Source organism: Ciconia boyciana, chromosome 1 (genome assembly GCF_034638445.1).
Source record: "Ciconia boyciana chromosome 1, ASM3463844v1, whole genome shotgun sequence".
NCBI classification, from domain to species: domain Eukaryota; kingdom Metazoa; phylum Chordata; class Aves; order Ciconiiformes; family Ciconiidae; genus Ciconia; species Ciconia boyciana.
Window position 1 is genome coordinate 127,766,229 of NC_132934.1, and position 13,066 is coordinate 127,779,294.

Consider the following 13,066-nt stretch of genomic DNA (forward strand, 5'->3'; position numbering starts at 1 on the left):
GAGTATTATTAGTTAAACAGATAATTCAAGACGTTGAGCAGGGTGAGTAAATCATATGTGAATCTATTCAGTATTGGTTTTCAGATGTCTTAGGTAGTCAAGTGGCAGCACGTGTGTTAAGTAGAAATTAGCTTAGTTGGAATGGGTTGTGCAGGGTGTGAAAACTTGCTAGAAAACAAGGATTCCTACTGCTGTAGAAAATTTTTGATGTTTTAGATTTGTTTGTTCTGTGAAACAGAAAAAAGAGCTTACCAAAAAATGAAGGGAAAAAGGACCTCTTGCCTCAGAATAGCAGTCAGAGAGAAAGCAAGAGGGAAAGAGTAATGCTAGAGTAGCCAATAGCACTAAAGTTTGTGCTGTACACATAAATATTTATTGATCGAGGAAAAAATGAGTCTAGCACTGGAAACTGTCCTTAATTCTGTCCTCTGTGTTGTGGTTTAGCCCCAGCCGGGAACTAAGCACCACGCAGCCGCTCGCTCACTCTCCCCCGGTGGGATGGGGGAGAGAATTGGAAGAGCAAAAGTAAGAAAACTCGAGGGTTGAGATAAAGACAGTTTAATAGGGAAAGCAAAAGCCGCGCACGCAAACAAAGCAAAGCAAGGAATTCATTCACCACTTCCCATGGGCAGGCAGGTGTTCAGCCATCTGCAGGAAAGCAGGGCTCCATCACACGTAATGGTTACCTGGGAAGACAAACGCCATCACTCCAAACGTCCCCCCTTTCCCTCTTCTTCCCCAGCTTTATATGCTGAGCATGACACCATATGGTATGGAATAGCCCTTTGGCCAGTTTGGATCAACTATCCTGGCTGTGTCCCCTCCCAGCTTCTTCTGCACCTGGCAGAGCATGGGAAGCTGAAAAGTGCTTGACCAGTGCAGCAACAACTAAAACATCTCTGTCTTATCAACACTGTTTTCAGCACAAATCCAAAACATAGCCCCACACCAGCCACTATAAAGAAAATTAACTCTATCTCAGCTGAAACCAGGACGCTCTGTTTAAGAAACCTTCTGAAGGAATTGATACTTTCTGAAAAAATAAGTCTTTCATAAAATTCCCAGCTAGCTCTAATGAGTGTTGCAGTGAGTACCAGAACAACATTTCTGACAGGAAAGCAAATGTTTTCTGTGTAATATGGATTCCCAGTTCTACATTGCTCTATGGTAAAAGTGGAAGATGTGCAATGTAGGTCAGCATGGTGTCAATTCTAGCAAATTAAAATACAGATGCTTCCTCTCAAATCAATCAAAGCATCTGTGAAACTTCACAAATTAGAAATAACATGGACATGTGAATCTACTTGACACTGCACAAAATAATCACTGTTTTTTATTGTGGTTCTCAATAGCTCTCATACATGCAAAAATATGTCAAAATTTATAGCTGCACATAAAAGTTGCACAGTTACTAAACTATACAAAATCGTATTTCTGTATTTTTAAAATTTATTGCATTAGTCAAAGCATCAGATCGGATACTTGGCTTGAATTTTAGAAAGAGTAAATAATCTTTTACCCTTGTCAGATGGAGGGAAAATCCTAAGTGTTTCCTTCTGTGTTTTGCTGATGCTATGTACAAAATGTGAATAGTGTTTTAGTCACTTATGGTAATGAGGCCGTGATTCAGTACAATTCCAAGTAGTTCTATTAACATAGATATGTTTCGTAGATCCTCACTAGAATAAGCCTGAGACTTATCTCTGTCTGTGTAATTCCAAGTTTGTTTCTGCCATGTGAAAGAGCGCCTACTAGGCAGTTAAACTTGCTATCTCTTTCTGGGTGTTCAGGTTTTTTTGGTTGGTTGGTTTTGTTTTTGGGTTTTTTTCATTTGCCAAATTATTTTTCCTATTTTTCTCCTGAATTGCACCTTAATTGCCAAGTCCAGTTCTAGCTTCATTAGTATTTAGTTCTGGCTTAATTGTTTGAATTAATGGTATGTGCACAAATTATAAATTATTGGATCTGCAGCAGTTTCTCACAAATGATATCACTAGTATAATTTTAAGAGGAAATAAAGGATGTACGTTCCTTACCATAAGAAAACTACTTGAAATAAGGTAGGCACCAATCTCTCTTATGCAATAGAACCCTGTTAAAAACAGAGGTATGTAAAACAATCCTATTAGTTAAGTTGTAAGATATTTTCCTCCTTTACTTTGTGCATACCTTTCATATTTATTATTTAATTGACACAGTGTATTTACACAGGTGGAATACACCACTTTGCAAGACAGTGGCTTTTACAGCTTTCTGGTCTTATTTTAGCAATTTGATTCTTCCTTTGGTGTTTGAACTAACTAAAGCCATTGTTTCATTTCAGTTTGGAAGACGTTACATTCAAGATCTTTTTAATGATTTTCGGGATGGACGAAGACTTCTGGAGCTCCTGGAATGCCTTACAGGCCAAAAACTTGTATGTGCATATTAACGCATTTACTGTATATTGAAGATTTGATGTTGTGATAGTTGTAGTAGGTGGTGTTCATTAATTTCCACCATTGATGAGGGCCTGTGGAAACTATTTTTTAGGGGTCTGAATATTTTCAACTTTCATTTGAAATTGAGGAAACGTTGTGACTGAGAGCTAGATTAGACAATAACACTCTGCTAGGCATATATTTGAAATGAAAATGTTCTACTTTGTTGTATGCATTTATTAAGGAAGTGTGGCAAAGAGAAACAAGACTGAGGCAGGGTTCATCTAGATATTTAGATTTTAGCTGGAATTCAGAAATTCTTTATCACTAGATGTTTGTGCCAAAACCAAAGAATAGAATTTAATGTGTAGAATTAGAATGTTTTGCTGATAAATTTCATACATACAGTCCATGTATTAGAGTTGTACATGTCTGAAAAGAGAGAACAGCTTGCTCATACTAACCTGGAAATTCTGAAGCGACACATCACACATATGTTTGAATATCCTTTCTTTTGTTCCTGCTTGGACTTTCTGAGCTTGCGATCTTTCTCTGAAACTTTCTCATAAAAGAGTAGTGAAGCAGGCTGCGAGTTTGAGAATCAACATCTGGAGAGAATATATTTGTAAATAAATATTAAACAAACCGATGCTTATCTGTTTGATTGTCATAGTAATGTTCCTAAACTGTGCCATGGAGAAGACTAATCATAATAAAAACAGTCTGGAATTATCTGACTTTGCATACATTTCAATGGTTCATTCACTGAAAAATGTCAACGTACCGAATTACCTTCCAACTGTGGATCCAGTTTGTTTCACAATTGCCTTTATTTCATATCGGGAAGCTGCATATGCACAATGTATGGTAATATTCTCACTGTTGTTGTCATAAACTTATGAAATAGAAAACTACAGGTGTAATATAAAGATTTGAGCTACATATAGTGTATTCCAGTTTCTGATTTTGGGTAGTCAAATTTGTTTTATTTTCTTTGTAGGCAAAAGAAAAGGGTTCCACAAGAGTTCATGCTCTGAACAATGTCAACAAAGCACTGCAGGTTTTGCAGAGAAATAATGTAAGTAATCAGCCGAACAGTGTCAGAACATCCTATAGTTAGCATACTTAATGCTTTTTAAGTGTTGGATCGAACTCTGGCCTATAGTATACAATTACTGGAGTCAAGGCAGTTTTATTAATGTGACTTGGATACTTTGTTGTTCAGCACCAGGATGGAATGTATTTCAAAGAGTTTTAAATCCTCTGCCGGCAAATATTTGAATAATACACCTCTAACAGATGCTATCTGAAGACAGATCAACATGCACAATTTTATGGTAATGCATGGTTTTTAAAATACATTTTAAAAGGTTAATTACAGGAAGTCATCCATAGCTGGTTAAAAGGTGCTGCCTATCAAAATATCTACTCACAAGCTCTGATGATTATGAAGTCTGAAAAACTGAGGCTTTTCCTACAAGAAATCTTTTTGGTAAATTTGCATTGGTGTCTGTTCCTTATGGTTCGTAACATTAAGGAAATTAATCATATCAAAACCACTTTCCGGTCTACTTTGTCAAGATTGACTTTTCAAGCCAGTATCCTGTGCATCATTTTTGAGTAAATATTCTCATAATATCTTTCTTATGAAAGCATTCTAATGGATCCATAACTTTAGCAGACATTTTCAGTGGCCTACTAATTATATCATATCTCCTTCTGAAGAATAAATTCAAATAAACTATAACATTCGCTTAAACTTAACAGTAAGATGTGATGGAACAGTGATAATGTATTCTGTGCTGCATATAATATTGGATTTCTTGATAGCTGCAGTAGGTCACTAAACATGCTTGAGTTCAGCTGCTGAATAAAGTTATCGATTTTATAAATCTAAGGTAATGCTTATCCATCTGAAGATTTGTGCATAAATGACAGTGACCTTATAAGACTGGCAGAAAGACCTCAAGCTTGACTTTTCTTTTTTTAAATGGAATTTCATGTAAATAAATAGAAGAAAAAGCTTCTAATTCTTCAAAATCTGCAATATTTGACATTGTTGAAAAAAATCATCAATACTTTATTTCACAGTATACAAGAAGGTTTTGATTGCATACCTGGAATGTGGTTACAAATTTTCATAGTAAATGCTTTTAAAAGTATTTATTCACCACGTATCAGCTAAATCCATAAATGTGCTTTTCATTCAGTTTCCAGAACACAACAATAGTCCCTTTCAAATATAGAAAGAAAACAGAGAGTATTCCAATTGAAGAATATAGAAGAAAAAACATTATTTTAGATAGTGAAGTGGTCATCCAGTGGCCATCATATTTATGTAATGAAAACCTTGTAAGCTATATACAATATAAAAATTAGTATAAAGTCAAAATGAGCCACTATATCAAATTAGTATAAAGCTAAAAGATCTGCCTCTGAAATAGTTTCCTCAACCTTCAAAATCATCTCAAGAGTGATTTCTATGGGACTTTAGGAATGCAAAATCAATGGTTCTAAAGCTATTTAAAGCCTGTGACTAATCTAGATTTTTCTGCTGGTATGTGCCATCCTTGCTCTGAGGTTCTGCAGTCATCTGGGTGGCAACAGATTGAAAAATGCTGCTGCTTCCAGTCAATCCATTTTACAGATTTGTTTTTTTTTCCTATGGAAAGGTGGTAGTGTTGGGGTGGGGGGTTGTCCCTGTATAGCCTCAGGCAATGCTGAGGCAAAGTGGGAAGTGTTCCTCTGTTTCAGTAAAACAGATGTTAGCTCTGTGTATTCAGGCTTCTATTTCCAGAAACAGATGGAGGATTTGGCCTGTAGAACATGTAGGCGATACTCTAATAAGCTTTGTAGTGGGTCACTTGCTACGTGGACCCCATTTGAAATTTAGGATATGAAGTCTAAGTTCCTCTTGGGAAATGTTCCAGGACACTGTGGGTTAGAATGAATTGCCAGGCTTATATGCCTTTAGTACAAAATGATGAATTATTAAAGAAAAGAGTTCTTAGAGAATTTTAGAGTTCTTGATAAAGTATCTACTTTGTATGTGATCAGTAAAAATGACGTATATATAGAGGCATTGAAATAAAAAAAGAAGAGGCTTGTTTTGAGTGTGAAAAACCTTTAGTCATTCTACCAATGTGAATTCAAATAGCTTCAGAAGTGCAGTAGAGATATACACACTGTAATTTGTGAAGGAATGGCATACTTTGCCATAGACGTATCAGTTCTGACCATGAAAAACTGCATCTATGAAACAGTGAGGATGCAAATTTGAGAGTCATAGTTTCCATCCAAAAGTGCACGTCTTAGCTTGTATTGTCTTGCACTCACATCCCTGAATTTGACTTTCTTATTTAGATAGCATAAAAAGTGGGGGAGGGTGAAGGATCATTTCACGTGTGGAGGAAAGAATATTCCAGGGTGGAAAATGCTAATGCATTATGAAGTTGCAAGTGCATAATATAATTACAGAAAACAACATTACTGGACAAACTAATGTGGAAAAGACTTGCTTAGATCACAATCATTGGTTTCTCTGCATTCCAGAACACATCCTGCCTTGCCTTATACATTGTAGAATTTAATTAAGGCAAAATAAGTTCTATTTTAATCTAAATATGTAGAACAATATCTTGGGTTTGTAGGTTCTTACAGTGTCTAGATTTGTGTGTAACTTTCAGCAAAGTATATTATGTAAGGTAGTATGGAGCATAATACATAAGTTTTTCTGCGTCACCCATCAGTTTTGTGATTTGTAATTGTAGAGGCTCAATATAAAAGATTTTTGAGTTATTATTAACTATTACTTTTAATTGTATGTTTTTACAACATGCTATAACTGGAATAATTGGAACTCTAGATCACTGCTTGCTTTTTGCCAGCACATTAATTGTGCCATTTATAAAACATGAGTTGGATGTTTACTAAACAACATAAATCAAATGAGATATTTACCTTAGCCCATCCCTCCCCCTCCCTCACCACAAAGAAAATTTATCACCAAATGTATGAAAGTAACACCAAGCTCTTATGCTTGCTATTAATCTTACACAAGTATTTTTTTTTTCTTTAATAGGTTGATTTGGTAAATATTGGGAGCTCAGACATTGTGGATGGAAATCATAAGCTGACCCTTGGTTTGATCTGGAATATAATCCTCCACTGGCAGGTGAGTGGCACTGCTGCTTACTTTCCATGTAGTACCTCTATTCCACTGATCTTTTTTCCATTATTATCTAGCCACAACCTACAGAGTAAACATAGACATTGCAAACAATGTCCTAAATCAGCAAGTTTTATGGCAGTCTGTTTACATATTATCTAGCATATTAAGAATCTTAAGAAGATAAAATAGGTTTTAGAGCATTAGCAGCAGCTCTTTCGACTAATTTCACAGTCAGATGCTGCAAGAGAATATATGATACAGTTATAGTAAGAAAAATGGATAGACAAAGCCAATGTGGATATATAGCTTTCATAGTCACTTTTCTTTTTTGTATCTTAGAAAGAGTGACTTTCTTATTTTAATGAAATAATCACATTTGTTGCTTTTCACTGCTGACCCATCCTGCCAAGAATTATTTTTAGAACACTAAAAAGCTGCTACTCTGACAATTTATTGAAGCAGATGTGGCTCATTTAGCTTCCTTTCCCTCTAGAGAGAAGGGGGGGATTATGATATAGATCTCGTAAAAACCAACGTGGTAGATGAGGACACTTAAGTAAACAAATTCTGAGACAGCAGCAAAATAAAAATTTAAAAAGAACTGACATCTAGATGCTCTGAGTCTGTGTATTTGTATGAATCTGGATTGAGTCTGTCCATTTGTGCTGGCTTTGTTCCCCAAGCAATAATCTACAAGTTTTTCATAGCATTACAGGCAAAGATGGTGGGAAACAAAGCCTAAAAGACTTTATATTAAAAACTAAACACTCCTATCAAAAATCACATGTGCATCATTCGTTGAAGTAGGGAACATTTTTTTTTCTAATTTTACAGGACATGTTGTAGTGAAAGAAACAGAGAAAAGCTGCAAATAGTTGAATCACTTCTTCCTTTGTCTCCCATTCCAATATTCCTAGTTTAATGGCATAACATTGTTCTAAATTACTTATTAAGAGCAGATGGAATATGAAACCTAGCTGTGCAACTTTTACCAATAATCCTTGAATCACTGTGTTTTAATTTATATGAATTACGGACTGAGACGACTATTCATGTTCAAATTCATATGTTGATTTGTTCATATTTTATCCTGAAGCAAAGTGTTAAAGATGTGCTTTAGTGTTAGCTGTCTACTTATTAATTTTTCTTCCAGCTTTTTCCACCATTCCTCTCAACACATACTTGCACACACACAGAAGGCACACATGTTCCCTGGTACAGTCTGGTGAGGTTTTTGACAGCAGGAATGTGCTCTTAGAGTACTGCTTGCAGTACATAGGTGATTCATTTCAAGCTTCTTCATGAGCCTAGTGATAACTGTGACAGCAGCTGTGATGGTACCCATGACTTCAGCTGAACTACCAATGTATGAAAAATCCAGGGATCATATTTACAAAGCAGTGGTTAAAGGTGTGACACTTTCTTGGCATAGTAATAATGATTCAGTCCATGTTTAGTCTATACTTTGAGTTCTGTGTTTCAGTTTGATCTATTTATAGATTACTGAAAGGAAGTGACCTGCATGTTCTGGACTTCTCTTTTTATTCAAAATTTTGTAAATAAATTCCTAATTTGGCTAGAATTCAATTTCAGTTTCTGTTCTAAAGAGTAGCTAAAGCCTGGTTGGCAAGAAGGAGCCATTATTATATAATTACCCTGTTGATGTTGCATAATGATGAATAATTAAAAAATAATGTAAAGCCAGATTTATACTTTGGCTTTTCTCTTTTTAAACAAAACTCAGGAGATGTTGGTTTGCTGCCTATTTCCCTCAAAGGACTGGAACAGTTCAAAGTGAATTTGCTTATTTACAGCTCTGTGGAGAAAATCCTTGTCCTTTTCCAGATTTTCTTTCAAGTTTTGAAGTGATTTGCCTGACCTAGAATATGTTCATGATTGTTCTGCCCTGTTTATAGGTTGGTAGTATCTTACATATTGAGAGCACTTCTGGTGAACCAAGGCTGTAAGTTTCTTAAGAAAGGGTGCTTCTTCCTGTTGGTACCATTTTGCCTATCACAGATCGTTCTTGGCAGTAAGCAGCTGGAAACATGACAAGCTGTTGTTAAAGACTAAATTATGGACTCAGGGCCACCAAACTTATCTGCCAGTTGTCTACAGTTGGGTAAAACATCTCGTTACCTATGATAACTTATCAAGACTACTATATTTATTTGTAGTCTGTGGGACTAAAAAAAAAAATAATAATACACAGGCTAGTTGATTTAGTGCATGCTAACTAGTGCAGTTTGTGTTTGATGGTGCAATCCTGCTTTTGAAAATCCTTTCGTTTTCTGATTCCAAGAACTTGCAGTCCTGAGAAGAGTCACCCAGAGGAAGTTTATCTGCCTCCATGTAAAAAAAAGATACGAGTTGTGTGGACAGTTATTTTGTTGCAGATGAACAGGCAAGCAGCTTTTTCCAGTTTCACATCCTGCAGCCAGGACCACATTAGGACAGAACTCTATTTACATATGACAACCAGACCATCTCTTACAAAAATGTCAATCTCTTTGTGTAAAATCTAAAAAAAAGAAAAAAAAAGAAAAAAGAGAGATGATAGAAGAAAGGTGCATGAAAGGAATAATGAGGCAGTGTGCAGTCTGAGTAAATATTGCCAGTCCCATTGGTAGAGGCATTGCAGCAGGCAAGATTTGACTCATTCTTGCCACTCTCATTTCTGTTCAGTAGAAATCTTGTGGCTTTCCATATCTCCTGTGGTGATTGTGTCCTTTCTTATCTAGCCTGTTTTTCAGATTATTATTAAAAGTTTCACTGAAATTGAACCATCGTTCTGAGTTGAGCACCTGCTGCCAAAACCCTTTATGGTACTGAATCTATCAGAGGTTTTATTTCCTTGAAGCCACTGCCCTCTTTCTCACAGTTCTGTGATCCAGCCTCACTGCAGCATTAACATTTAAGCAAAACCAAAACAAAACCATTCATTTCTGAACTGTTACATTTGACAAAGACTCTTAAGAGTCGAAAAACATTCTGTATTGCAGTGTGCAAGTTGTTTTGCTTTGTTTTTAAGAGCAAACTTACTTTCATGTAAAGCATGAAACCCCCCCCCAAAAAAAAAATCTTTGGTAAAAGTCACAGCCAAAATCTTGACTTTCTTCAGAAAAAAAGCAAAATAATAGGCATATACATAAGGCAAATATTTCAGAGAGAGGTGTTTTTCAACAGTAAGTCAGCTTCATTTGGACACCTATTAAAAGCATCAGGCCTGTTCTGCACTTGTTGCAGAACCAGTATTTTAATTGGAATTACCATTTTATTTTATTTTGAATTATAATGGTGGAAATGAAATATTAACAGTTCTGTCCATCCACCTTGAATCAATGAGCAAAGAATATCCTTTACTTTGACAGGTGTCTTGAACATCTATGAAAATGTTCTTAAAAGAGTTCTTTAAAATGTGCTTTGAAAGAGTTTAGTGGATTCTAGCTATAAAAAAGTAATCTATGCAGTCTGAATACCTGAAATATAGCAAGTAAAAAATACTAAGTCATTCTGTCAGGGAGCTGTAAGGTCCCTATTTGATTGAGAAAAATGAAAACGCCTTGCTTTGAGAATAACTTTTTTAGATTCTCTCCTTCTTCGCTCCCTCTCTTCTAGGGGCTGGCATCCTGAAGCCAAATGCCAGTCTTATAAAACTGTTGGTTTTAGGTGAAACAGATGTAGTACAAGCTTGAGATCGTGTTGTGTTCCTAGTCACCTTACGTGCACACAGATACGCATGCACAGACTCCAGGACGTGGTCCTACAGCGGGGAGATCAGAGATCTGCTGCCGGAGGCCTGGGCACGCTGCTTTTGGCTGCTTCTCAGTGTGGTGTCGAGAATAGCAGTGCTCCCATTCTGTTCACAGCTTTCTGTTTGGCAGTTTGACATTTTGGAAGTCATCTTGGTGGTGTCTGTGTTGCCCTTTTCCCCCCTTCTATTCAAAATTGAATCTTATTGCTGTAGTATAGGTCCATTCCCCAGGAAGAGCAAGTATTTCTATTCTCTGGAAGCTGGAGTTTCCTACACCTTAAAGCTTTGTTTCCTACCAGGATATACTGCATTAGAAAGGAGAGGTAACAAAGAAATGAGTATCAGATGTCAACTCATCATTTGACAGCAAGAGGCAGAGCCTACTAGACACTTAGAAATGGCTGTGGTTTTTGAGCCTGGATGCTGAGGGAGCTTATCCGTCCAAAAGCTCTTCAGGCTGACGTGAACACATCTCTACATACTACTGTTTCTGAACAGTACATATTAACCAAGAAGCCTTCAAAAAGCTTCCTTCTAACCTCAATGTCAGCCAGCACTTTTCCACTCAGATGCTGATCTTGCTTCAGGCTCCAGCCGTCCTGTGGGCGGCGTGGTGCTGCGCCTGCAGCGGTGCGGTGTGGTGCGGCATGGCACGGCGCTGCCGAGGTGCCAGGTTGGGTGGGAGGGATGGCAGAACCCCTCGGAGCACTCAGGAGGACAAGGAGGCTCCAGCTGTAGAGTGGAGTTTTCCACCATTTCTCTCTGAATAGGAAGTGACCTCAGCCTTCAGGATGAGCTCAGACCCTTTTACTTCGTTATTTTAAATGCCTGACATTCCCTAGGAGACAACAAAAAATCATAAATTTAACAGTCCTCACTTCTGCAGAGAAATGCAGGAAAATAAGAGTAAATCTTTATTCATTGTTAGCATATTAAACTCAACAAGATGAGTTTGAAACTATTTGTATTTGTTTACTCAAAAGTAGAAATAAATGATAAGTTTTTGGCTTTGACTCTTTAAATCAAAAGGAAAACCATCACCTGGATTCTTCTGAATAATTGCCTTCCTGACGACGGCACATTGTGTTATTGTTTTTGCCTAATTTCCCCTGTTCATACTTACTTCTCCTTTCTCTTATGTTAATGTCAACTCAAACACTTGATCTTTTCTGTATGTTATGAACTTCTATATTTCTAAATCTTGTGTTTCTGCATTCATTCAGCTATCCTTTTATACAAATGTGTGTTGTATTTTTCAAATGTTACAGTTTGCTTATAATATTCAGATAAATCAGTGTTTGCAAATACAAGCACATGATAAAAATCCAAAATGAACAATGAAATCCTGGATTGGACAATTTTCCATTACCAAAATTTCAGTATTTTCTAGTCTTTCATATTGTTTAAGTTTGGTGTGATAGATGCTAATCTCAAAACTTTTCTTCTTTTTAGCACCTGGATTAATGAAAAACAAAATTTTATATTTTGATAGTAGTGAAGGGTCTTTGCTTGGAAATACAGGAGGCAAATCTCTTAGCTTCTTGCTGAATTAAGTAAATCTACTTTGGCAGCTCTCAATAATGAAAACACTAAAAATATTAACGAGATACTCAAAATAGCCACTCAGACATATGAAGAAAAGCTAAAGAGTATATTTCCTAATTTTCTTAAACACTTTACTTTCTGTCTCCTGGTGTAGAAATGGAGGCAACTATAAAATACTGCTATTCTTGTCTGACAGAATTTTATATTCCTTTTCATTGCTGCAAATTACAGTCTTAGACTAAAGTCAGGAATGTGTCCCATGAAATTTAGAGAGGATCAGTTTCTCCTCCCATCTCAGAAACTAATAACATATAAAGTTAACTTTATACCTAATTCTCAAAAGGAAAATTGAAGGCACTGATACTCTTTAGGTAGTATGCATCTGAGATGTAAAAACAAGACATTCTTTTAGTAATTCCTATCTTCACTTATTCAAATTATTGAATTAATTACCATGAAACTAGGAAGCAACTCATCAGACTGAACAATAAAATGGTATCTGTGTTTTTTTTTCTACAGTAACGCAGTAATTAATTTTTGTTGTTGTTGATTATTCTTTGAGATTACATCTTCTGCACGTTATCTTATGGTTTTTACAATTTCAAAGTGGTCCATCCTTTATCATAAAGTAGCTTCTGCACTGAATGTTGTTCTTTGACTGATACAGGCTGCAGAGAAATTCAAGTGGAGATTTATAGTGAAATTATATACTCCATAAGCAAATAATCAACAATAAGCAACTTTATAGTTAAATGATATCTTCAGGAGTATTTTAAAAGAGCTGCTAATCTTTACAAGATATATGGAGAAAGCAATGATTTAGAAGGGATTACTTTACAGGAAAATAAATTATAGATTTCTTAGTAGAAGTTTTGGGTGCTTTTTCAGTAGTAAAGAAGTTGCTAAGAAATATATAATCAACTTCATTATGTCAAACTCCAGGCTACTATTTTTAGAAGCCCTCAGAATTAATGGCTTTTTGTAAAATAATAACTGTAGGTTGGTGAGCTTTCTCTAATGAAAGAGGAATATTAACTATTCATTAAAAAAAATTTAAAAATGAAACATATACAATATTCTTTTAATGCATGCAGTGAAATTCACTTTTCATCCAAGTGCATGTATGCAAATGTAGTTTGCACATTTACGTCAAAAACATTGTCTACTGTGCACTGA

At 35.9% G+C, this 13,066-nt stretch overlaps 1 protein-coding gene across 1 annotated transcript in view; it reads left to right on the top strand.

Annotated features, from left to right (window-relative positions):
* DMD (dystrophin) overlaps positions 1-13,066 on the top strand; it is a 1,150,282-nt gene that overhangs the window by 215,559 nt on the left and 921,657 nt on the right. The window contains exons 3-5 of the mRNA XM_072848384.1: positions 2,324-2,416; positions 3,421-3,498; positions 6,502-6,594. Coding sequence (XP_072704485.1) covers positions 2,324-2,416; positions 3,421-3,498; positions 6,502-6,594 — 264 coding nt within the window. The remainder of the gene's footprint in view (positions 1-2,323; positions 2,417-3,420; positions 3,499-6,501; positions 6,595-13,066) is intronic.